The following is a 23869-nucleotide window of genomic DNA, read 5'->3' as shown; positions in this document are numbered from 1 at the left end:
TAATGCCTGAGCAGTGGATATATACAATTTCCTCCGGGATTCATAAAGTATCTATCTATCTATCTATAAATCTATAAATCTATCTATCTATCTATCTATCTATCTATCTATCTATCTATCTATCTATCTATCTTTTAAAAGTAATACAGATAGAAGGTGGTTTAATATCTGTATGGGGGGGGTATCTATCTAAATTACCGTAAATAATAAGATAAATAGATTGTTGCTCTATCGTGTAATTCATTAATCGCGTGTGGCTCCTGGAATTCATTAACCGCGAGGAACGAGGGGTCACTGTACTGCATTTCACCCACGTCATGCTGGCAGACAGCGGAAGGAGGAACAGCATCGATCCGCGCTCTGCTATCGGCTGCTCTGGACTGGCTGGGCAGACAGGAGCAGTGGATGCCAGGTGAACACGGAGGCTGCTGGGAACTTCCTGGTCACAAATCTGCTGGTTGTTCCCCCGACCCGACAGGAAGCGGCTCCAGACCGACGTGTCCACCGGTGAACCCCCCGCCGGTGATTCTCCGGTGTGATCTCACGGAGACGGGATCCGGTTTCGCTCCTCGCTACCTCGTTAGCCACCAAGCTAACGTCAGCGGCTAGCTCGGGCTGCGTTCACCATGTCCGCCCCGACGGGATGCTCCCCGCCAGGCCAGGGCTCGGCTCTGGGCTCCGGCATGTCGATGTTCCGCTGGCTGGAGGTTCTGGAGAAAGAGTTCGACAAGGCCTTCGTGGACGTGGACCTGCTGCTGGGAGAAATAGACCCGGACCAGGTGGACATCACCTACGAGGGCCGGCAGAAGATGACCAGCCTCAGCTCCTGCTTCGCTCAGCTCTGCCACAAGACCCAGACCGTGTTCCAGCTCAACCACAAGCTGGAGGTGAGGGGTCAGGGGTCAGGGGGGGGGTGACACTAATACTAGCTGGAGGTCAGGGGTGGGGGGGTCAGGATGACACTAATACTAGCTGGAGGTCAGGGGTCGGGGGTCAGGGGGGTCAGGATGACACTAATACTAGCTGGAGGTCAGGGGTCGGGGGGGTCAGGATGACACTAATACTAGCTGGAGGTCAGGGGTCGGGGGGGTCAGGATGACACTAATACTAGCTGGAGGTGAGGGGTCAGGGGGGTCAGGATGACACTAATACTAGCTGGAGGTCAGGGGTCGGGGGGGTACAGGCTCCTCTGACGTCATAAATCAGTTCTTGGTCACGGGTCACTTCAGGTCAAGGCTGTGACACATCATGGAGTAACTCAAGGTACTGGTTAGTGCACTGGTTAGTGGACTGGTTAGTGGACTGGTTAGAGGACTGGTTAGACGACTGGTTAGAGGACTGGTTAGTGGACTGGTTAGACGACTGGTTAGAGGACTGGTTAGTGGACTGGTTAGTGGACTGGTTAGAGGACTGGTTAGATGACTGGTTAGTGGACTGGTTAGTGGACTGGTTAGATGACTGGTTAGTGGACTGGTTAGATGACTGGTTAGTGGACTGGTTAGAGGACTGGTTAGAGGACTGGTTAGAGGACTGGTTAGAGGACTGGTTAGTGGACTGGTTAGTGGACTGGTTAGAGGACTGGTTAGAGGACTGGTTAGACGACTGGTTAGAGGACTGGTTAGTGGACTGGTTAGACGACTGGTTAGAGGACTGGTTAGAGGACTGGTTAGTGGACTGGTTAGAGGACTGGTTAGTGGACTGGTTAGATGACTGGTTAGTGGACTGGTTAGTGGACTGGTTAGAGGACTGGTTAGTGGACTGGTTAGTGGACTGGTTAGACGACTGGTTAGACGACTGGTTAGAGGACTGGTTAGTGGACTGGTTAGAGGACTGGTTAGAGGACTGGTTAGAGGACTGGTTAGTGGACTGGTTAGTGGACTGGTTAGAGGACTGGTTAGATGACTGGTTAGTGGACTGGTTAGTGGACTGGTTAGATGACTGGTTAGTGGACTGGTTAGAGGACTGGTTAGTGGACTGGTTAGAGGACTGGTTAGTGGACTGGTTAGAGGACTGGTTAGAGGACTGGTTCGTGGACTGGTTAGTGGACTGGTTAGTGGACTGGTTCGTGGACTGGTTAGTGGACTGGTTAGAGGACTGGTTCGTGGACTGGTTAGTGGACTGGTTAGTGGACTGGTTCGTGGACTGGTTAGTGGACTGGTTAGAGGACTGGTTCGTGGACTGGTTAGTGGACTGGTTAGTGGACTGGTCATACTGGAGCGGAGCTGCACACTGAGCTGCTAACAGGTGAACACACAGGTATACTGGCCTTTTAGTGGGACGGAGTAGCAGAATGAACTGGTTATACTGGATTAGAGAGGCAGATTAAACCGGTTATACTGGATTAGAACGGCAGAATGAACTGGTTGAAGTGGATTAAAAGGCAAAGTGAACCGGTAATAGCTGCTGTTCAGCAGCTCTTTAAAGTAAATCCTGAATGTGAAGTTTACATGACTGTATTCTTTGTTTTGAAGTACAAACATTTAGATCCTTTAGTTTATTTTGGTCGTTGATCTAATTTGACACGTTTTCCACAGACGAAGGATTTTATCAACAGACGGTCTTAAAGTGTCTCCGTAGTGAAGACACAGAAACACTGCATGGAGTCACACACATGACAGATCGCTGATCAGATTCATGGAGCACACACACACACACACACACACACACACACACACACACACACACACACACACACACACACACTGAATTACAGAGTTCAGCGTATGTTGTTTAGCAGAACAATCAGAGCAGCAAACAGCTGAAAACCTACCAAATATTCTTTTCATCAGTGCTAAACAGGAGGTTCAATAATGGAAATGTCTCTCTCTGTGTGTGTGTGTGTGTGTGTGTGTGTGTGTGTGTGTGTGTGTGTGTGTGTGTGTGTGTGTGTGTGTGTGTGTGTGTGTGTGTGTGTGTGTGTGTGTGTGTGTGTGTGTGAGAGACATTAGTGCTGGTGTTATGGTCCCTAAAACAAAGAAGAACCCTCAGTCACCCCTTAACACATCAGATCCCACCTCTAGTTCTGTTCAGACCGCTGACAGCATCAGTACTTAACTTGTTTTTGTATTTTTGTCATCAAAAATGAGGCAGTGTTGTCTCAATTTTGCAAAGTATTTTCAGTGAACAGGAAAATGGGATAACTTTATTACGTTGTGTTAACTTAATGGTGATTAGTTGAATTTGAAGTTATTTAGACCAATGAGAACGCTCGTAGCTTTTCATTTCACAAATTCACATCAAACTCACCAGAAGGAATTAAAGAGGAAGGCGATGCTGATGTTGGAAGAAGTTTCTCCACAAAAGAGGAAGATGTCAATCTAGAAGAACCGACTGAACTAAATAGAATAAATATGAAACTGTATCTGGAAAACAGTTCTTAAACTGAAGAGACGTCGTCTTCTCACAAGATTTCTGATGAGAAAAGTGTAAAACACTGAAGACAAACAGTAACTGACTATATTTTCAAAATTATCAGTAAAGTTTTCATTTAATATGTTGACTTATTTTAAGTCTGTGTATTTTTTTTGTATTGTCAATAATCTCATTCTTAATTACTAAAAACTCTGTTTATAACCCCCCCCAAACGTTGGTTCAATATTAATACCTCAGCTGAAATAATATTTTTCTGTTGCCATCCCTGTCTCCATCTTTTTTTGCTGTTATTTTGTGGTGTAGTGTGTTTCTTTGAAGTATGGACTTGATTTAACACCCGACATTCTAAATTCAATCAGAATGTGTATAAAAACACGACCTGGAGCTCGCTGTGAAAATAAGGCTTGTGTGGGGAAATACGGCGTGCATCACCTTTCACAAGTTTGTAAAAAACTTTTAGACAGGATAATTACATTTATAGTAAAGCTTTAATATCTACTGTAATAGATTAGATTTTGGCTAGGTGGTTTTTCTCAACAATCTCAAATGTGGACACACTACGTTCAGACATAGGATTCAGGATTTATCTCCACACTGCTATGCATCCGACTCGTCGTATGACATGTGGTACACGCTCCATGTGAAGGTCAGAAAAAAACGTCTTGGCATTGTTCCTGAGCTAAAGACAGGATGACAACAATAATTTAGCAGTTTACCCTCTGGAGGAAGAATTAATGGTTTTCTCATAACATAAAGATGTGACCTTGACAACATGTTTAGCCCTACTGTCCCAGGTTCAGTTCATTTGTGTTCATCAGAGGCCTGACACGGCTTTATCCACTGACAAGTAAATCAGGAAAGGAGAAAGAATACACTAGCAGCTCTGTGCCCCCAGCAAAACCAGTGTGGAGCTGTACCATAGGGACAAACACGCTACAGCCGTGTGGAAACGTTTAAATATAGGAAGATGAGAGGCAGCAACAAGTCTGACAGGTCAGAGGCATTCAGAGTGACCCTGAGTCAAAGCTGCGTGACTTGAGCTGCCTGATGTGTGTCCTCACCTCCAGGCTCAGCTGGTGGACCTGCGCTCGGAGCTGACGGAGGCGAAGGCTGAACGGACCGTGGTGGAGAGAGAGGTCCACGACCAGCTCCTGCAAATTCATGCTCTCCAGCTGCAGCTTCAAGCAAAGCAAGGCCAAGTTGAGGACTCAGACTCCATCAAAGATAGACTGGTAGGTAGGATGAAGGGTTAATACCCATAACCGTCACAGGAAGTAACATTTTCACCATGGGGAAATTCATTAAGATATATAATAGAAACAGTGCATAGATAGAACAAAGAATGTTACAGCTACCTGTCTGTTGGACCAGTAAGTCCAAAGGAGAAGAACCGGCTGTCCCAGTTGCTGAGCAGAAACAGACTGAACACAGAGTGGTGGAGCTTTCTGAAGTAAATTCCTGCTCCAGTTCAGATCTCTGCTAGTCTCTGTGTATTGTCTACATCGCCCCTCAGTCTGACTTTATCTCCTGTCGTTTTCATAACCTGATTGTTATAACAAGTATGTTCTGTCCTCATTATTCCACTGATATCATGAAAATTCCTAAAGCGTAGTCATGATAATGTGTGTTAGATCTGGATGATCAGTACTGGTGAAAACCCTGTTGTGGGATGCACAAATGCTCATTAGCATCGTGCCATGGGTGAGCCATTTCAGAGGTGACAGGTGTTATTCTGACTGAAAGGGACAACTTCAATGAGGCAAAATGGAGCGTAAATTCTGGACTACAAGACACTACTTTTTTCACCTGCTTTGAACCCTGCAGCTTAAACAACAATGCAGCTAATCTAGAGTTTTACAGGCTAATGCTGCCCAGGGGGCGCTCTAGCAGGAAGTACAAAAGTGAGACAGATGTGGAAGAGATATGGCGAGGAAAATGCTGCTGTAGTTTTTGTTTTGTGCAGACATTTTGCACACCATGCACACCATTTATGGAGTCTGGATTGAATGCAGGTCAGTTAACCACCAGCACTCTTTGACTGTGAAACCATGCTATTGTAATGTGTGCAAGATGTGGTTTCAATATTTATCTGAAATAGTCTGGGCCTTCCTGAAAAAGATGCCGTCTACTTGGCAATGTAGTATAAACTCAACATTGTGAGGACTCCCCAATGAGTTCATGCTACATCAACATCAGCCAACGTTAGCTACTCCCTCTCATAGATTAAAAGACTCTTTATAGTCTTCACCCCCCCCCATGGTCTTCTAGTGAGAAAGGGTTAGGGTTAGAAGAGGAGACACCTGTACTGATCTGTAGAGACTTTTGGTAGACCCTCCTCAGGTCACACTGTCATATGTGAGGGTCTATTCTGTGTGGAGTCTGTGGGTTTAACATTGTGACCATCACAGCAGAGTTGTCAGTCATTTGTGGGAAACTATCAGACTTCCATGAAGAACGAGTCTATCCACCTGCTAAATGGGCTAACGCAGAGGTGCTCACACTTTTTCAGCATGTGAGGTACTTATTAAATGAACATGTGAAAATGATCTACCAAATACAAAAATGCAAAACATATTACGGTAATTTATGAATATATTCGGAATGTACAGTGTAGATTAATGTACCTTGCATAACTGCATCAGCCCATATTGCACAACACAATTAACTATTTACATGTTTTGTCATGTCCTGAGTTTACTCTGATGACTCACACTGAAAGAAATCAGCCAGCGGTACGTGGTCCAGACAGGCTACTGACAGCCAGCCTCAAGCACACTGCTAAATAATCATCAGTCAAGATGGAAACTGGACTTGGACTTTATGATCTTCTTGTAGGAAAAGGATGTGATGGGGGGGCTGTCAGGGGGTTTGCAACCTTTACTGTCAGAAGAGCAAGTTTGCTCTACTCCGAAAGAAAAAAAGTCAGGAGCCGCAAAACATAGCACAACTTCTAAACTGTTAAACACAAACAAAGACAACAAACAGAAGTGCAGTGTGCATGTGTAGGCCTACTCTGAAATAATCACTGAACAATGCAGCCTATTTGAGTCCTTCCTATGTTTGTGTAAAATTCTAATAAAAAGTACAACACTTAAATATGAATAAAACATAACGCTAAAGCTTAGCAGTTTTAAAAAAAAAATTACACACCTGTACATACAAAAAAGAACTGCATTATGGTTATTATTATAATTATGGTCTGAAATAATTTTTCCCTGAAAAATCACCTTTTAAGCTGGTGTACTCACCTGTTGAATGTGGCTTCACTTTCTGAAGCTCTCTGCAGACTTTCCCTATAGTGAGGCTGTAAGATGTAACTTTTGGAGGTCTTTGCTTTCCAAGAAGGGCTTCACATGTTCCAGACAAACAGCAGAGCCTTTCAGCACATCTCCCCCTTGAAGGCACACCTCCCTTTTTTTTTGTTTTTTTGTCAAGGGCAAAGGAAGCTCTTAGAAGGTGGCTGAAGAGCATTCATCTACATGATGGCCCACGTTGCCGACCTCTGAGCTAACACATGAGGTCAGGGTGCGATATTCTCTTTAGTCTCTGATGTTTGCAGATGACATAGTGATCTGTAGTGAAGGTAAGAAGCAGGTAGACGAGAACCTGCAATGGAGGTCCGCTCGTTGTGAAAGAGCAGTGGCTCTACTCCGAGCTCCTCCCTGGTGACTGAGCTCCTCACCCTATCTCTAAGGTTGCACCCCCCCCCACTCTACGGAGGAGATTCATTTCAGCTGCTTGTATCCAGGATCTTGTCCTTTGGGTCATGACCCAGAGCTCCTGACCATAGGTGAGAGTAGGAACGTAGATTGACCGGTAAATCCAGAGCTTCGTCTAACGACTCAGCTCCTTCTTCACCACCACAGACCTACAGCGACTGCATCACTGCAGAAGCTGCTCCGATCCGTCTGTCAATCTCACGTTCCATCCTTCTCTCACTCCTGAACAAGACCCCAAGATACTTAAAGTCCTCCACTTGGGGCAAAGACTCCACCGACCTGAAGAGGGCATACCACCCTTTACTAGTGTAGAACCATGGCCTCGGATTTAGAGGTGCTGATCCTCATCCCACCCGCGTCACACTCAGCTGCAAACCGTCCCAGTGCAGCTGAAGGTCCAGGTTTGATGAGACCAACAGGACAACATCGTCTACAAAAAGCAGAGATGAAATTCCCGAGCACTTCTCCTTTGGGCTTTTCCCTTCAGGGGTCTCCAAAGCCAATCAGTGTCCTCCATCTAACCCTGTCTTCTGCATCCTCTTCTCTCACACCAACTACCTTCATGTCCTCTTTCACTACATCCATAAACCTCCTCTTTGGTCTTCCTCTAGGCCTCCTGCCTGGCAGTTCAAAACTCGGCATCCTTCTACCAATATATTCACTATCTCTCCTCTGGACATGTCCAAACCATCTCAGTCTGGCCTCTCTGACTTTATCTCCTGTCTAACCTCGTCTGTCAGCCTGTCCATCACATAGCGAACAAGAAGGGGCTCAGAGCTGATCCCTGATGTAGTCCCACCTCCACCTTGAACTCCTCTGTCACACCTATGGAGGAGTTTAAGATCACTACCCAGACAATGTTCACTGTCTGGGTAGTGACAATAGCAGCAAAGTAGGTCTTCACATATGTTCATACCAGCTACTGTGTTGCTTTCGCATCTCTTACAATCTTCAGGCACATCAGCCCAACTTAAAAGAGTGCGAAATAACCAAGACTCTTCCACAGCCTGTGCCCAGGCCTATTCTAAACTTGGACATATCACAAAGATTGCAACTGATGGCCAACTAGAGTGTACATTCCCTGTACATCCTAGGTGGCCAGGGAATAACTTGGCATACCAGCGAGTGGTTGGAGTCTGTATTCGTCAATCTGAAAGGAACACTAATAAATCTAGAACTGCAGACAGACAAACCATTTTTATTATGAACCAACTTATTTCTACCATTTAGTCTTAAATGGCTTTTTCCCCCAGATGGCTGTGTTTTAATGTTGCTATTTAATTTGGTTTAAAAAAACACTTCAAGCCTTAACGTTTACTTACATGTGTCATTATGGAACTAATGTAGACGACTGCTTCCCTTGACACTCCCCACTGTTGCTTTGCTATTACTTCCACTACATTAATTTACCCAGTTTACTGTCGCATGTTGGTTTCCATTGTATTTGCATCTTGCAGTATTTGCCTTTAATCATAATTTCTCTGATTTAATTATTTCTGTTCTTCCTCTGCTCCTCTTCTCCTAAAGCTTGCAGCACCTTTGGAAGAGATGGTAAGTTTTTGTCTGGGTCTGTTTTCATTTTCAAATCAGATTTTTTTACACGTGCACCTCTGAGACACAATTGAATCATTAGGCCACCAAAAGAAGACATTCTGTTTATCATCTTAGTTCATTTTAAATCATAGACAGGAAGGAGGAGGACCTGACTCCCTCCACCTTACCCACCCACAGTAAACCTCTGTCATGCCACAGCACAAAACAAATGTAGACTACATCCACAGCGTCCTTTATTATTTAACATGAGCTTCTATGTCATCTGTCACTCATCAAATTGTGAAACATTTGTTTGTTCCAGGTGTGAATGAAGGAATCCTCAAATTAGGACTGTTCCTATGAACAAACTATATTTAAAATAGCATTTACACTTCATTTGTATATGTCGTTTTGCAGGACACTTCAAACTGTTGTACTAAGCATTGTAAGATGAACTATAAAGGTTTGCAATCAAAGAGTCAGGAAAACATCTTCCTGAAATTTAAATAGCCTACATAGTTTAGGTCCATGTTGACACTGACATAAGTTTTTTATTTAGTTGTTTGCCCAATCAGTTTCAAGATGCAGTTATATATATATATATATATATATATATATATATATATATATATATATATATGTGTGTGTGTGTGTGTGTGTGTGTGTGAAACAATCCACCCTTAGGCTGCAACAGAAGAAGAAGTCATCACACATCACAGGAGGGGCAAAATCAACACTTAGGTACATTCTAGAACACAGGATAGATCACTGATGTGTCTGGACACTCAAGAAGGCCTAAACAGATGGTCATTGCATCTTGTCCATGTTGAGGAAAAATTCCTTCACAACATCCACTCAGGTGATGAACAGTCTGAAGGAAGTAGGTGCATCAGGATATAGGTCTACAGAAAAGACAATACTTCCTGAGAGTAAATACAGATGGTTCATTTCAAAGGGCAAACTGTTAATATAAAAAGGCCAGTTGAGATGCCACAAATACCTGAAAAGAAGCCAGCCTAGTTCTGAAGCAGAATGTCTGGAGAAAGCTTGGAAGACCTCATGATCCCAAGAACCCGTCTCCTGTAAAACATGACGGAGGCAGTGTGATGGTGTGGGCATGCATGACGTCCAGTGGAACCAGTTGGTTGAATTCTGACGCTTGTAGATAAACTTTCTGCTTAGATTCCATCAAATGCAGCAAAGTTGATTAGACAGGAGTTCACAGATGGAAAATGATTCAAAACACACCGAGAAAGCAACTAAATTGAATTTTTTAAGCAAGAAAGTGGGATATTCTGCTGTGGTCAAGTTAATTACCAGATCTCAACCCAATCAAGCATGCATGCAAGACAAAAGTTGAGGAAAAACCCACAAACAAGCAACAATTCAATAACGGCTAAAGAAAATATAATTTTTTAATTGACTATAATTTTAATTTGAGATTTGTCCACATACTCAGAAGAAATTGAACTAATCTCTTTGCTGAAATGAAGAGACTTTTTATAAAAATAGTTGCAATTCCTATATTTTTCATAGTTTTTTTTAACTCCTTGAGTTAAACCCTAAACTCTGTACTTCTGTTTCATCTCAGTTGTTTCATATCCAACGTGGTGACATGTAGACCCAAAACCATAAAAAATTGTTACTGTTCAAATATTTCTTGCCTAACTGTATATCACATGTACAAAAATGTGGTGGGATGATCTCAGTCAGAGCAGCGTTGTTCTTGTCATCCAACTAAATCTCAGTTAAAAGCATAAGGCCAGGTTTGTAGAACATAGGAGAGTTCGTTTAAGGTCTGTTGGAGCAGTTCCTGAAACATTTTGCTCATGGGAAAATTGAATTTGTGGGATTTGATAGTTTGTCTGTGGAAAGTGAACATGTGTGGGAACAGGGGAAGAGACAGGGTGTGTGCTGTGTGTTTGGATGTTTGTTGAGAACAGAGACGGCAGTAACAGTATAAGAGTATGTGATAGTGATAAAGTGGATGTCTAGGATAATGGAGTTATCGATATTTGTTGTGCCAGCTCTGTCTCTGGTGATGCCTATTCAGCCGTGGGATCGGGGGTTCAGGTACTGTATCCCTGTCTAATGGATCCATTTCACTATGTGATGACATCATTCCCACCATCCCACCTGTCTGTGAGTCTTCATTGAAGTCCATGCGTAGCTGATGTCTTTCCTGTCTCACAAACTGAAGACAGCGTGACCTAAAAACATAGGTCAGAAAGACCACAATATCCAATAATTACAGTGTTTTTGTTTACCAAGTACTGTACGGGTCTGGTCATCCATCCATCTGTCAGACCGGCTCTATGCTAATGCATCTAAAAATAATTTATCATAGGAAAGTTTTTTTTTCTGTACCTTAATTCAGGCAATTCATATTTCTGATGTATTACACATGAAGTTAAATATTTCAGGCAATTGTTTTAATTTTTATAATTATAACTTGCAGCTCATGAAAATTAAAACCTGGTTCCTCCAAATATTTATACAATTAGTCAAAAATATAATACTGATGTGTGTGTTCTGTACTGTATTATATTCATTCATGCACTAAGTCAGGTCAGACATCTTTTATGAATTACTGCACCAGTTTGTTGTGACATGATGGTGATCATCTTGTGGCTCCGCTGAGAGGTTATTGAAGCCTGGACTGTACTGATGGCTGCATTCAACTCACTGAGAATTTGGGGTCTGATGTCTCAGGTTCCTCTTGACATTACCTCACAGGAGGATCCAGGTCAGGTGATAAGGCTGACCAATCGAGCACAGAAACACCACGGTCAGAAAAACAGTTCCCAGTCGTTAGTGCAATGTGGGCAGATGCCACGTCCAAATCCACATGTCCATAAATCCAGCCGGGTAAATCCCAGACGCTGAGTGGAGTGTGGGGATGCTAATCCCAAAATGATGGTATCGACAAAGTTGCTCCAATCAACACTGGAAACTGGGTCATAACTGATGCTGGAGTCAAGAATGTGTCGGCAGTCCTCATGGCACTCAATTTTCAGTCAATCAATCAATTAACTTTCATTTGTGTAGCGCTTAATCACATCAGCAGACATTCAAAGCATTTAACAGACAGACACACAGGAAAAACTCCCTCATTGAGAAAGAAACTCTGGGTCATCCAGACTCTGGTCATCCGCCTCGACCGGTTGGGTGGAAAGGAAATACACTGGGGGGAGAGACAGGACGAGGGGAAGAGAGAGGGGCCGGGACGGTCAGGCCTTAGGATTTCCTGTTTTCTATACTTGTTCCCCACACGTCAGCAGAAGCACACTGACAGAGGCTGTGTCTTGTTAGTATATAAAGCGTCAAGAAAGAAAAAAAGCAAAGAAAAGGCAAGAAAAGCAAAGAAAGAGAAATAGCAAAAGCTCCTAAAGTAGTTAATTTAACTCCCTTTAATGGGAGAGACAGAAAGTAGAGAACACACCTTCAGCAGTCCTGAGGCCTGTCCCATAAAGCTGGATGAACCTAGCCGGGCTTCCTCTTACTTATCTGGCTTCACTTACCCAGACATCCGCCCTCCGGATTTTCTGTACCATAAAGCCGGCTATCAACTCAATAATTCAATCCAGGCTTGTCCACTCTAGATCTGTGCGCGCTCACATAAAAAGGGCGGAGTTTGCTGCATGCGACCAATCGCAAACAATCCGGCCTGAGCCGCATATTTCACAACGGAGGAGCAAACAATTATGATTAATAAATACGAGCAATACAAATCAATAATCCAGGGAAAAAGCAACACAGTTGCAGCTGCCAAACGGAGCAAGGATCGCTGGGAAAACATGGCCGACTGTGTCAGTGAAGTTGGACAAATGGTTAGGCTTTTCAAAAACACTCCAGAGTTGACTTTTAGGATATTTGTTTTCCTCTTTCCCAGAACCGGTGCAGCATGTACTGTTCAAGTGATGAAAAAAAAAATATTTCCAGCAAAAATAAAGTTGGCCAAGAACAAAACAGAAAATGAAAAAAAGAGAATCAAGGCTAAACTCAGGCAAAAAAAAACGAAGAAAAACTGCACGGAAGGCTATGCCCTCCTATGGGCCCTGGCAGCTATCAAACACGGGCGCACTAGGGCTGTCGCCCGCTCGACCATACTGGCATAACTCAAGTGCCTGGCATCCAGCTCCCTTTTCTTGGTAAGAGCAGCCTACCAACTACTGATCCAATTACCAACAGCTCATTTACAAGCTCACATTTAAACCACATATAATGAAAAGACCCACAATAAATAGGTTACTCTCATAAACACTACTCTGGGCATGACTTCATATCAATAGGGCATGTACATTGCATAGAAATCAGTTTAGCATTGTTACATCTCAAAACCCCCTCCTCCTGTACAGTACTTGGCACATTCCGGCGGGAACCCCTTTATATAAGCTAGATGGTAGAGGCCTGTTCTGTTTGCCTGCCCACCAGAAGTTCCAGTACTACAGAGGAGACACAGGTGACAAACAAACAAACTGAAAGTTTTACCCCTCTTTCAAGTCTAAGCATCATTTTGTGAAGTTGTAAGTTTGAACCAAAGAACTTGAATGTATTCAAACATTAGCATGATACTGAGTGGACATGTTATACTGGGCCCAATTGTATAGTGTGTGTGTGTACATTGTCCTTAACCACTCATTTATAGGGTACGGTCTGCCCCGTGACAGTGTCAATGCGGACGTTAGTGCCATTATAACATTACTTCCCCACTATGACTGCACTTGTATATCTGTGTTCATAAATATGTGTGTGTACCACATTTTTGGTTATGACATGTGATCGTAGCCTCCGTGACTTTATGAACAGCTCTACATACTGTATTCTTCAGAGGTTTTCAGCATCGCCAACAGAATACATAAAAGTACCTATCAATCAATCAATCCATGATTTACTGAAACAAATCATTGATTAATGGCATTTTATCTGTGGCTTGCTTGTAACCCATCCAACGAGGGATTGGGGTGCGTGGTTGGGGTGCGTTCCATTCAGTAAGGCTCCAGCAGCTGACAGATGTAATGTAACCCCTCTCCCCAAAACCTCTACCTTTCTACAGTCATTGTTCAGCCAATCCCACCGGATTACAGCCATCCCTAAATATTCTCTCTGCCTGAGCGCTCTGCACACAAGCTGTGACCCGAGATCCACCGGGTTCTCAGGGAACGGACGGCCTGTTTTCAAGAGAACTGATTGGTCAGTAGGTGGGGCTGTTATACCTGCTGAGCTCTGACTGGGCAGTAGGTGGGGCTGTTATATCCGCTGAGCTCTGATTGGTCAGTAGGTGGGACTGTTATACCTGCTGAGCTCTGATTGGTCAGTAGTTGGGGCTGTTATACCTGCTGAGCTCTGATTGGTCAGTAGGTGGGGCTGTTATACCTGCTGATCTTATCCTGAACTTATCCTGCTCCGGAGCAGGTTTGGTGTTCAGCACAGGTTACCACGACAACGTAGCCCGATAGAAAGTCAGCCACCTTTATGGTACCGAAAAGCCAGGGTTAAGCCTGAAGTTATTTGGCTAAGCCGTAATGCAGCTTTATGGTACAGGCCTCTGGTCTACAGCAGCTAGTCTCATCTCATCAGAGGAAGTGAAGAAGAGAGTCCTGACAAGACCTGCAGGAGGGACACAGGAGGGAGTAGAGAGAGGAATGGCTGAATTAAAGCCCCAATCCCCTTTGCCCCCCTTAACCCACACACTTGGCCCTACCCCTCTGTTGTGTACGTTCTCCTTTAGGCTACAGGTAGTCCTCAACCTACAAACACAATTGGTTCAGAGAGGTTGTTCGTCAGCTGTTCGTAGTTACTTGCTAAATTTCAATCTATAATCACCATTTGAGATAATTTAAACTTCATTACTAAATGTCATTACTAAACGTCATTACCAAATGTCATTACTAATGTCAATACAAAACGTCATTACTAAATGTTATTACTAAACGTCATTACTAAACGTCATTACTAAACGTCATTACCAAATGTCATTACTAATGTCAATACAAAACGTCATTACTAAATGTTATTACTAAATGTCATTACTAAACGCCATTACTAAATGTCATTACTAAACGTCATTACCAAATGTCATTACTAATGTCAATACAAAACGTCATTACTAAATGTTATTAATAAATGTCATTACTAAACGTCATTACTAAACGTCATTACTAAACGTCATTACCGAATGTCATTACTAATGTCAATACAAAACGTCATTACTAAATGTTATTACTAAATGTCATTACTAAATGTCATTACTAAATGTCATTACTAAACGTCATTACTAAACGTCATTACCAAATGTCATTACTAATGTCAATACAAAACGTCATTACTAAATGTTATTACTAAATGTCATTACTAAACGTCATTACTAAATGTCATTATTAAACGTCATTACCAAATGTCATTACTAATGTCAATACAAAACGTCATTACTAAATGTTATTACTAAATGTCATTACTAAACGTCATTACTAAACGTCATTACTAAATGTTATTACTAAATGTCATTACTAAATGTCATTACTAAATGTCATTACTAAACGTCATTACTAAACGTCATTACCAAATGTCATTACTAATGTCAATACAAAACGTCATTACTAAATGTTATTACTAAATGTCATTACTAAACGTCATTACTAAATGTCATTATTAAACGTCATTACCAAATGTCATTACTAATGTCAATACAAAACGTCATTACTAAATGTTATTACTAAATGTCATTACTAAACGTCATTACTAAACGTCATTACCAAATGTCATTACTAATGTCAATACAAAACGTCATTACTAAATGTTATTACTAAATGTCATTACTAAACGTCATTACTAAATGTCATTACTAAACGTCATTACCAAATGTCATTACTAATGTCAATACAAAACGTCATTACTAAATGTTATTACTAAATGTCATTACTAAATGTCATTACTAAATGTCATTACTAAATGTCATTACTAAACGTCATTACTAAACGTCATTACCAAATGTCATTACTAATGTCAATACAAAACGTCATTACTAAATGTTATTACTAAATGTCATTACTAAACGTCATTACTAAATGTCATTATTAAACGTCATTACCAAATGTCATTACTAATGTCAATACAAAACGTCATTACTAAATGTTATTACTAAATGTCATTACTAAACGTCATTACTAAACGTCATTACTAAATGTTATTACTAAACGTCATTACTAAATGTTATTTCTAAACGTCATTACTAAATGTTATTTCTAAACGTCATTGCTAAACGTCATTACTAAATGTCATTGCTAAACGTCATTACTAAATGTTATTACTAAACGTCATTACTAAATGTTATTAATAAACGTGATTGCTAAATGTTATTACTAAATGTCGTCACTAAACGGTAAACGTCGTCACTTTAAACGTCATTACTAAACGTTATTACTAAACGTCATAACTAAACGTCAAGGGGCCGCTCCGGCCTCGGTCACATGACTACCTTCTTAAAGGGGCCGCTCCGGCCGCTAACACAGAATACATCAGCGCTAAACTGAAGCTCTCAAGCTAGCAGAACCAACAAGAAACAAACGTCTTTGTAAAGTTTCTTTGTGCAGGAAATTTTCCAAACTGCAGTGGAACTGAGTGACTTGAACTTTGTATTTATTGCTATGCTACAGATGTCTGTGAAGATTCTACCAATCATTTAAATATCTACTGATGATGTGACGAGTGCTTTCAGAAACCCTACAGATTTTTGCCGCTGCCCCTTGACACTGTTGTGATGTCAGAAACAAAGGCTTGAAACAAGACCTGTGATTGGTCCAGAGGACTTTGTGTGCTGATTGTGTTGTGTGTGTTGTTCACATGTGTGTGTGTTGTTCACATGGGCTGTGGTTGTTCCAGCAACAGGAGTTGGAGGCCAGCAGGAAGGAGAAGCTGGCAGAGTCCAGGCTGGAGGCAGAAGTCAGACTGTATAAGAAGGAAAACGAGGCCCTCCGCAGGCACATGGCGGTACTGCAGGCTGAGGTGTACGGAGCCCGACTGGCTGCCAAATACCTGGACAAGGAGCTGGCTGGCAGGTGAGGAGGTGTGATATAGAATGATATGCTAGGTTATTCTAACACAATCCAGAGGGATTATGTTAAAAATAAAACCATCAGTGCCAATCCAGAAACAATGTAAACTGAAAAATTATGATTTCAAGAATTAAACAATAAGAAATTAAGAAAATTAATATCTCCTCATTCTCATCTGCTGATGTGTGGAGGTTAAATATAATGTAGTATTCAAAGTTAGAGTATATAGCGGGTGTTTTGTTTGACCTTGAGGTAGAAAGTAGAACTTGTAGCTGGTATCCCACCTCTATCAGGCACCGGATCAATAAAATAGGATGCAGGGAAAAGAAACGGGTTCATTATTCTTATTTGAGTCACTGATACAACATCAGTGTTCCCTCAGTCGACTGCATTGTGTTTTATTTCTGTTGATCCGGTGTGATCTGATGTGATGAATGTTTTTGGTTCACTTTCACTTCAAACCGTTTAATGGAGTACAGGTAGTCGCCGACTTACGACCGCGATTGGGACCGACAGATCGGTCGTAACTCGACTTGGTCGTAAATCGACTCTTACGTAAAAATTCAATCCAGCAGCGCTGGTTCTTGGCTGGGGGTCGTCCGGATCGTCAGCTGGGGCAGCGTGTGGGTTGGTGGGAGCGGGAGACGATCTATTCATAATCATTGTGAGCTTTGTCTGAATTGTTCGTTTCTTTTTCTCCTCATAAATTTCACGATATGGACGGAAAGCGTCGTTTGCCATCCGTTCAATCCTTGCAAATGTTTCTATGTTCTATGTCCATTTCTTCAAAGTGTGCACGGAGTTTATTTAACAGGGAAAAGCCTTCTGACAAGCCTTTGGTGGTGGACATTGTTTCCGTTTCCTCCTCTTCTTTCTCTGCTTCTCTTCTCTCTTCTTCCACTCTTTCTTCTTCCAGCGCGATCAGTTCTTCTTACAGCGCGATCATTCGTGAGTTCTCCAAGGAGAGGTTTTTTGCCAGTTTCACTATTTTCTCCCGAATCTGATCAAGTACTTCGTCACTTTCAAATCCAACAGAAGAGTTCACGTAACGCTTGACAGTTTTTCCATACGTCATTCATACATTTCTCCGTCACAGCCTCCTAAGCAGCCCAGCCCATCAGTAGTGGGCTGGGCTGCTGATCTCAGTGTGACTGAACAGCGTGTGTGCGGCGTGGGGACTGAAGAGAGCGCGGGAGCCTCAGAGCGTGAGTACTGTGGCTGGAGGGAATGCCCCGCCCTACCCGGACATTGTGGTCGTAAAGTCGATCGGTCGTAAGTTGCACAGGTCGTAAGTCGACGACTACCTGTACTCTGATGTACAGTAATACCTTGAGGTACGAACTGATATAACAGTTTTTTGAGGTATCAGCCGTCGCTCTGTCCTTATTTTTATTGGACATACGATTGAAAATCGGAGATACCAGCTGTGTTTCAGGGCATCACCGATGCGACCAGCTGGACCGCATCTCGTTCTTTCCATTCATGGAGTAAAGACGGAGCTCCTGTGTTTTCCTGACTTTGGCTTTTCTTTTCATTCTTTATCTTTAATTTTGTAACTTTTGAATAATTAATTATACACAGGTAAAGTCTGCATGTCTATTTGTTGATAAAAAGGTTTTGTAGTAATTTAGGGGCTTTGGGGCTTTTTTACTAGGCTGGATTTTAAATTGATTTGATTTGTTTTAAACGGGGAAGTTTGTTTTGCATTAGAAGTGAAAGTGAACTTATTTATCTGTTTGGCCTCAGGGTTCAGCAGATCCAGCTCCTGGGCCGAGACATGAAGGGACCAGCACACGACAAGCTGTGGAACCAGCTGGAGGCAGAGATCCATCTCCACCGCCATAAGACCGTCATCCGGGCGTGTCGGGGCCGGAACGACCTGAAGAAACCCCTCCCCTCTCCTGTGGGCCATGTGAGTAAGAACCAATCAGGAGCCGGACACGACACCGTCACCGGTGTCCCAGGGTTCAGTGTGTTGGTGTCCCACAGCACCCAGAGCTGCTGAAGAAGACTCAGGGGGTGGGACCCATCAGGAAGGTGGTTCTGGTCAAAGACGACAACGAGGGTCTGGGGATCTCCATCACGGTAAGGACCCCAGTGGGGGGTGGTCCTCCTCCTCCTGTAGCAGCAACACGTGTGTGTGTGTGTGTGTGTGTGTGTGTGTGTGTGTGTGTGTGTCATCAGGGGGGGAAGGAGCACGGCGTCCCTATCCTGATCTCAGAGATCCATCCTGCTCAGCCCGCTGACCGGTGTGGGGGGCTGCATGTGGGCGACGCCATCCTGGCCGTCAACAGCATCAACCTGAGGGACGCTAAACACAAGGAGGCTGTCACCATCCTGTCCCAGCAGGTAACCCCCCCCACACACACACACACGTCATCTGGCCCCGTTTCTGTTCTGTGAGTGTGTGTGTGTGTGTCAGCGGGGGCAGATCGAGTTCGAGGTGGTGTACGTGGCTCCAGAGGTGGACAGCGATGATGAGAACGTGGAGTACGAAGACGACAGCGGCCATCACTACCGGCTCTACCTGGACGAGCTGGACGACAGCACAGCGCCCCCTGGCAGCAGCTCCGCGCCACTACAGGGTAACAGAGAGGCTCACACACCCATCAGGAACGCTTTTGGGGGGGGTGTCTCCAGTACATGTTCAGTCCTGCCCCCTGACATGCACTGAGCATCATCCAACAGCAGAAGAGTTGTCCTGATCTCTGCTGGATTTAAACAGAATGTTAATCTCAGATTGACTGAACTGCTGAAACAGGAAGTTAACAGGACTGAACTTTTATAAAGAAACACCTCATCCAGAATAACACTGACACCCAGAATAACACACTGACACCCAGAATAACACTGACACCCAGAATAACACTGACACCCAGAATAACACTGACACCCAGAATAACAGTGACACCCAGAATAACAATGACACCCAGAATAACAATGACACCCAGAATAACACTGACACCCAGAATAACAATGACACCCAGAATAACACTGACACCCAGAATAACACTGACACCCAGAATAACAATGACACCCAGAATAACACTGACACCCAGAATAACACTGACACCCAGAATAACACTGACACCCAGAATAACAATGACACCCAGAATAACACTGACACCCAGAATAACACTGACACCCAGAATAACACTGACACCCAGAATAACACTGACACCCAGAATAACAATGACACCCAGAATAACACTGACACCCAGAATAACACTTGACACCCAGAATAAAATACTGACACCCAGAATAACAATGACACCCAGAATAGCAATGACACCCAGAATAACACACTGACACCCAGAATAAAATACTGACACCCAGAATAACACTGACACCCAGAATATCACTTGACACCCAGAATAAAATACTGACACCCAGAATAACAATGACACCCAGAATAACACTGACACCCAGAATAACACTGACACCCAGAATAACACACTGACACCCAGAATAACAATGACACCCAGAATAACACACTGACACCCAGAATAACACTGACACCCAGAATAAAATACTGACACTCAGGCCCCGCCCACACGATGACGGATTTTTTTAAAAACACAACTTTTTAAAAACGCATCGAAAACGACTCGCGTCCACACGACAGCGTTTTAAAAAAAATCTCCGTCCACACGTAAACACAGCAGTGCGTTTTGAAGACGGCTATAAGCATGTCAAACCATGTGGTGGCAGTATTGAGTCAAATTTTATCCAATAGGAATCCTCCGTGTTTTGTTGTCACAACACACGGAACCATAAATATGACGTCACAGCGGTTTTTCATCGCAGGAAAGACGTCAGCGTTTTTAAAAAGTTGCCGATACGCCGTCCCCACGACAACGCAGACCCAGAGTTTTAAAAAGTTACGTTTTCGGATATCTGCGTTGTCGTGGGGACGGAAGGCATCAACGCAACAAAAAAGTTCCGTTTTCAAAAAAAATCCATCATCGTGTGGGCGGGGCCCCAGAATAAAATACTGGCACCCTGGGTGTCTGGTTTGGGGGTGTCTGGTTTGGGGGTGTCTGGTTTGGGGGTGTCTGGTTGGGGGGTGTCTGGTTTGGGGGTGTCTGGTTGGGGGGTGTCTGGTTTGGGGGTGTCTGGTTGGGGGGTGTCTGGTTTGGGGGTGTCTGGTTGGGGGGTGTCTGGTTTGGGGGTGTCTGGTGTTGTCTGGTTGGGGGTGTCTGTTTTGGGGGTGTCTGGTTTGGTGTTGTCTGGTTTGGTGTTGTCTGGTTTGGTGTTGTCTGGTTTGGGGGTGTCTGGTTGGGGGTGTCTGGTGTTGTCTGGTTTGGGGGTGTCTGGTTGGGGGTGTCTGGGGGTGTCTGGTTTGGGGGTGACCGAGGCTCTGACAGAACAGAACACACAGACAGGCAGTGGTAGCTTCGGTGTCTTTAGACACGTGTTCTCATCATACTTACCGTCTGTGTCCCCCCTCCAGCTCTGGAGAAGATGTCCCTGAACAACGGTGCGAAGCCCCGGGGAGATGCAGGGATGTCCACTGATGCCCCCCCATGTGAAAAGCCCTCAGAGGCTGCTGAGACCAACTGCCCCTCGTAGAAGTTCTGCCTCTGGTGTCAGAGATGGACGATCCAATCTGGGCAGACGATCCAATCTGCCTCTGGGAAAGTGAGGGCCATGGGAGAATGAATGTGTGTGTGTGTGTGTGTGTGTGTGTGTGTGTGTGTGTGTGTGTGTGTGTGTGTGTGTGTGTGTGTGTGTGTGTGTGTGTGTGTGTGTGTGTGTGTGTGTGTGTGTGTGTGTGTGTGTGTGTGTGTGTGTGTGTGTGTGTGTGTTTCCCCTCGTTCCTTTGGGTGTTCTGGGTGGTGGGAGGGGGGTTTATTCAGGGCTCAACACACACGTGTAGTGAGCAGTGTGTGACAGACGTGTCCCTGAAGGGTTGTTTGTGTGTAGCTGGTTCTTCTGAGGACTGGACTCAGACCGGGATAAGTCATGTGACCACCGGAGATGTTTTACCTGAGATCTCTGATGCAGCAGCTCACCTGTTAACTCTCTACTGCCCTCTGCAGGCACACAGGCAGCACTACTCATCAGACTCACAGATTAACAGATTAACCCACATGTACAGTCACATGATCCTTACTGTTTATGCGCACACACACACACACACACAGACACAGACACACACACACACACACACACACACACACACACACACACACCAAGGCCTCTGCTTTTGTATCAAACCCGGGGGGGTTATGAACAGAAAATATGTCAAATTAATTCAAAGCAAAGGATAAGACATTTATTTTACTTCAGAGCCCCCCCCCCCCCCTTTGAAGACATTTTAACCCTTTCACGTCATTCTTACGTCCCATTGGTTCACACATGTGTTCAGCTCGACCTGCACCAGAACCAATTTGGTTTGGTCTCAGGGCCCCCGCTGACGTGATCCAGACGCTACACCCACCTGACCTGGACAGACCCCCCCTGTTACTCACTGTTCACTCTGTTACTCATTAACAAACGTCTTTCTCTGTGATCTCATCATATGTACCACATCATGTAATTGGACACATTTATTTGGCATACTGGATTCTTTCCTGAATTTGTTTTTACTACTTTATGGATTTACTTTGTATCTTGACGTCTTCAGGTTGTTGTAAGGAGTGTTTTAACAGGAGCAGTAAATAAAGACCTGCATCAGCCTCACCATCAGAACGTACTGGTGACCAGCTGATAGCTCTCACAGCCTTTCACCAGTCACACGTCACTTCCTGTACTGGTGTTTCGTCGGTCTATGTATTCACTCAGCCTGTTTGGTCTTCAAATAAAGTTTGCTTCCAGTTTGGTTCCTTTACCGTACATTTGGAGTATGTTTGTCTTCCTGCCTTTGGTTCCTGGACCCTCAGCAGAGGTTTAGAACTTTCTGACAGGGAAACATTTGCTGCTGTCCAGGGTCGCCTTTAAGGATCCCAATCGACTGAAGGTGGAGTGAAACCTGTTGGTATGAAATCACTTTATTAACGTGCGTATTTTCAATGAGATCATTTCAACACATTTGTTTGATTCCCTTCTTTCCACCATGTTTCCAACCAATCACAGACACAGAAATAATCAACAAATAACAGCCATTTGAATTCACAAAGGGTATAGCTGATGTAAATACGTTTTCTAGTCCCCTCATATTCATAAAGGTTAATCATTACAAAACAAATGTTCAAAAGAAAGCCAGAAAAGAATAAAACAAGAACATAAAAAGATCCACTGAATCACATCTTGTTACAGTGTTGTGTGTTCGGTTATCAGATTCAGTTAATTATATGTGCAGATTATCACAATAATCTACATGTGGCTTTGCTGGTACCCTGTTGGACCCTCTAACATTTTTCAGCCCTTGGGTCTGGGAAACGTCCTCAGAGGGTTGGGTCCATACTGGGAAACGTCCTCAGAGGGTTGGGTCCATACTGGGAAACGTCCTCAGAGGGTTGGGTCCATACTGGGATACGTCCTCAGAGGGTTTGGTCCATACTGACACAAGAAGATCAGACCTGATGGATCCTCTGTGGGGTTGAGATCTGGTGTCGAACCAGGACGTTTGAGGAAAGAACTCATCTACATCTTCACAAAACAACCAATAGTTTGAGATGATCGCAGTTTAGAAACATCAACCTGCTGTAACGTGTCATGAAAGGTTGGACGTGTCGGCAACAATCCCGAGATCCTGGCTGTGCTGTTTCATAACTATTCAGTAGGTGCTAAAGGGCCTGGACTTCCTCCAGGTAGGGTCAATTGTTTCCCTTTTTGTTGTTGCATGAGGTCTTCTGAACCCTTCTTTGTCTGGCCCTCACCTGAGACCTGTTTGCCTTGGGTGACCCTACCAGGAACACAGACTCCAGACAGCATATCTCCCAGCATCCTTAGGGCCCACGAACCTCTCCACCAGGATGAGGTGGTTCCTGCAGAGAGCCATGTTTTCATGCTGACCCCACCAGACAGCAGACAGATGTCTCAGACCCGGCAGCATTCGTCCGATTTTCTAATGTCCAGTTTTAATGAGCTTGTATGGACCTAACTATCTTGTTGGTTGAAAGGAGTGACCCCTCCTGCTGTGAGTGACCCCTCCTGCTGTGAGTGACCCCTCCTGCTGTGAGTGACCCCTCCTGCTGTGAGTGACCTCCCCTCCTGACGTAAGTTCTGAGATCCTGGTGTGAAGAC

At 43.9% G+C, this 23869-nt stretch overlaps 1 protein-coding gene and 1 long non-coding RNA gene across 7 annotated transcripts; one reads left to right on the top strand and one right to left on the bottom strand.

Annotated features, from left to right (window-relative positions):
• The first annotated feature begins 369 nt into the window (after positions 1-369).
• gopc (golgi-associated PDZ and coiled-coil motif containing) lies at positions 370-22516 on the top strand. 5 transcript variants are annotated; one of them, XM_068343197.1, is made up of 9 exons: positions 371-887; positions 4440-4604; positions 8619-8642; positions 16506-16681; positions 18425-18590; positions 18668-18763; positions 18863-19027; positions 19101-19263; positions 21132-22516. In XM_068343197.1, the coding sequence occupies exons 1-9, from the start codon at positions 627-629 to the stop codon at positions 21248-21250; spliced, it is 1335 nt and encodes a 444-aa protein (XP_068199298.1). In that variant the 5' UTR covers positions 371-626; the 3' UTR covers positions 21251-22516. The 5 variants fall into 5 exon arrangements, with proteins under 5 accessions (XP_068199295.1, XP_068199297.1, XP_068199298.1 ...); XM_068343194.1 differs by having other exon boundaries at positions 370-887; positions 18668-19027; XM_068343198.1 differs by lacking the exon at positions 8619-8642 and having other exon boundaries at positions 372-887.
• LOC137613729 (uncharacterized) lies at positions 9326-11743 on the bottom strand. 2 transcript variants are annotated; one of them, XR_011038975.1, is made up of 3 exons: positions 11221-11743; positions 9625-10834; positions 9326-9526 (listed from the first exon to the last, which is right to left on the bottom strand). It is a non-coding gene; the product is annotated as an uncharacterized lncRNA (long non-coding RNA). The 2 variants fall into 2 exon arrangements; XR_011038976.1 differs by having other exon boundaries at positions 9625-9704.
• Positions 22517-23869: the final 1353 nt, after the last annotated feature.

The sequence above is a fragment of the Antennarius striatus genome, chromosome 19 (assembly GCF_040054535.1).
Source record: "Antennarius striatus isolate MH-2024 chromosome 19, ASM4005453v1, whole genome shotgun sequence".
NCBI classification, from domain to species: Eukaryota; Metazoa; Chordata; class Actinopteri; order Lophiiformes; family Antennariidae; genus Antennarius; species Antennarius striatus.
Note: the sequence above shows the minus strand (reverse complement) of the source record. Positions and strands in the feature narration are given on the sequence as shown.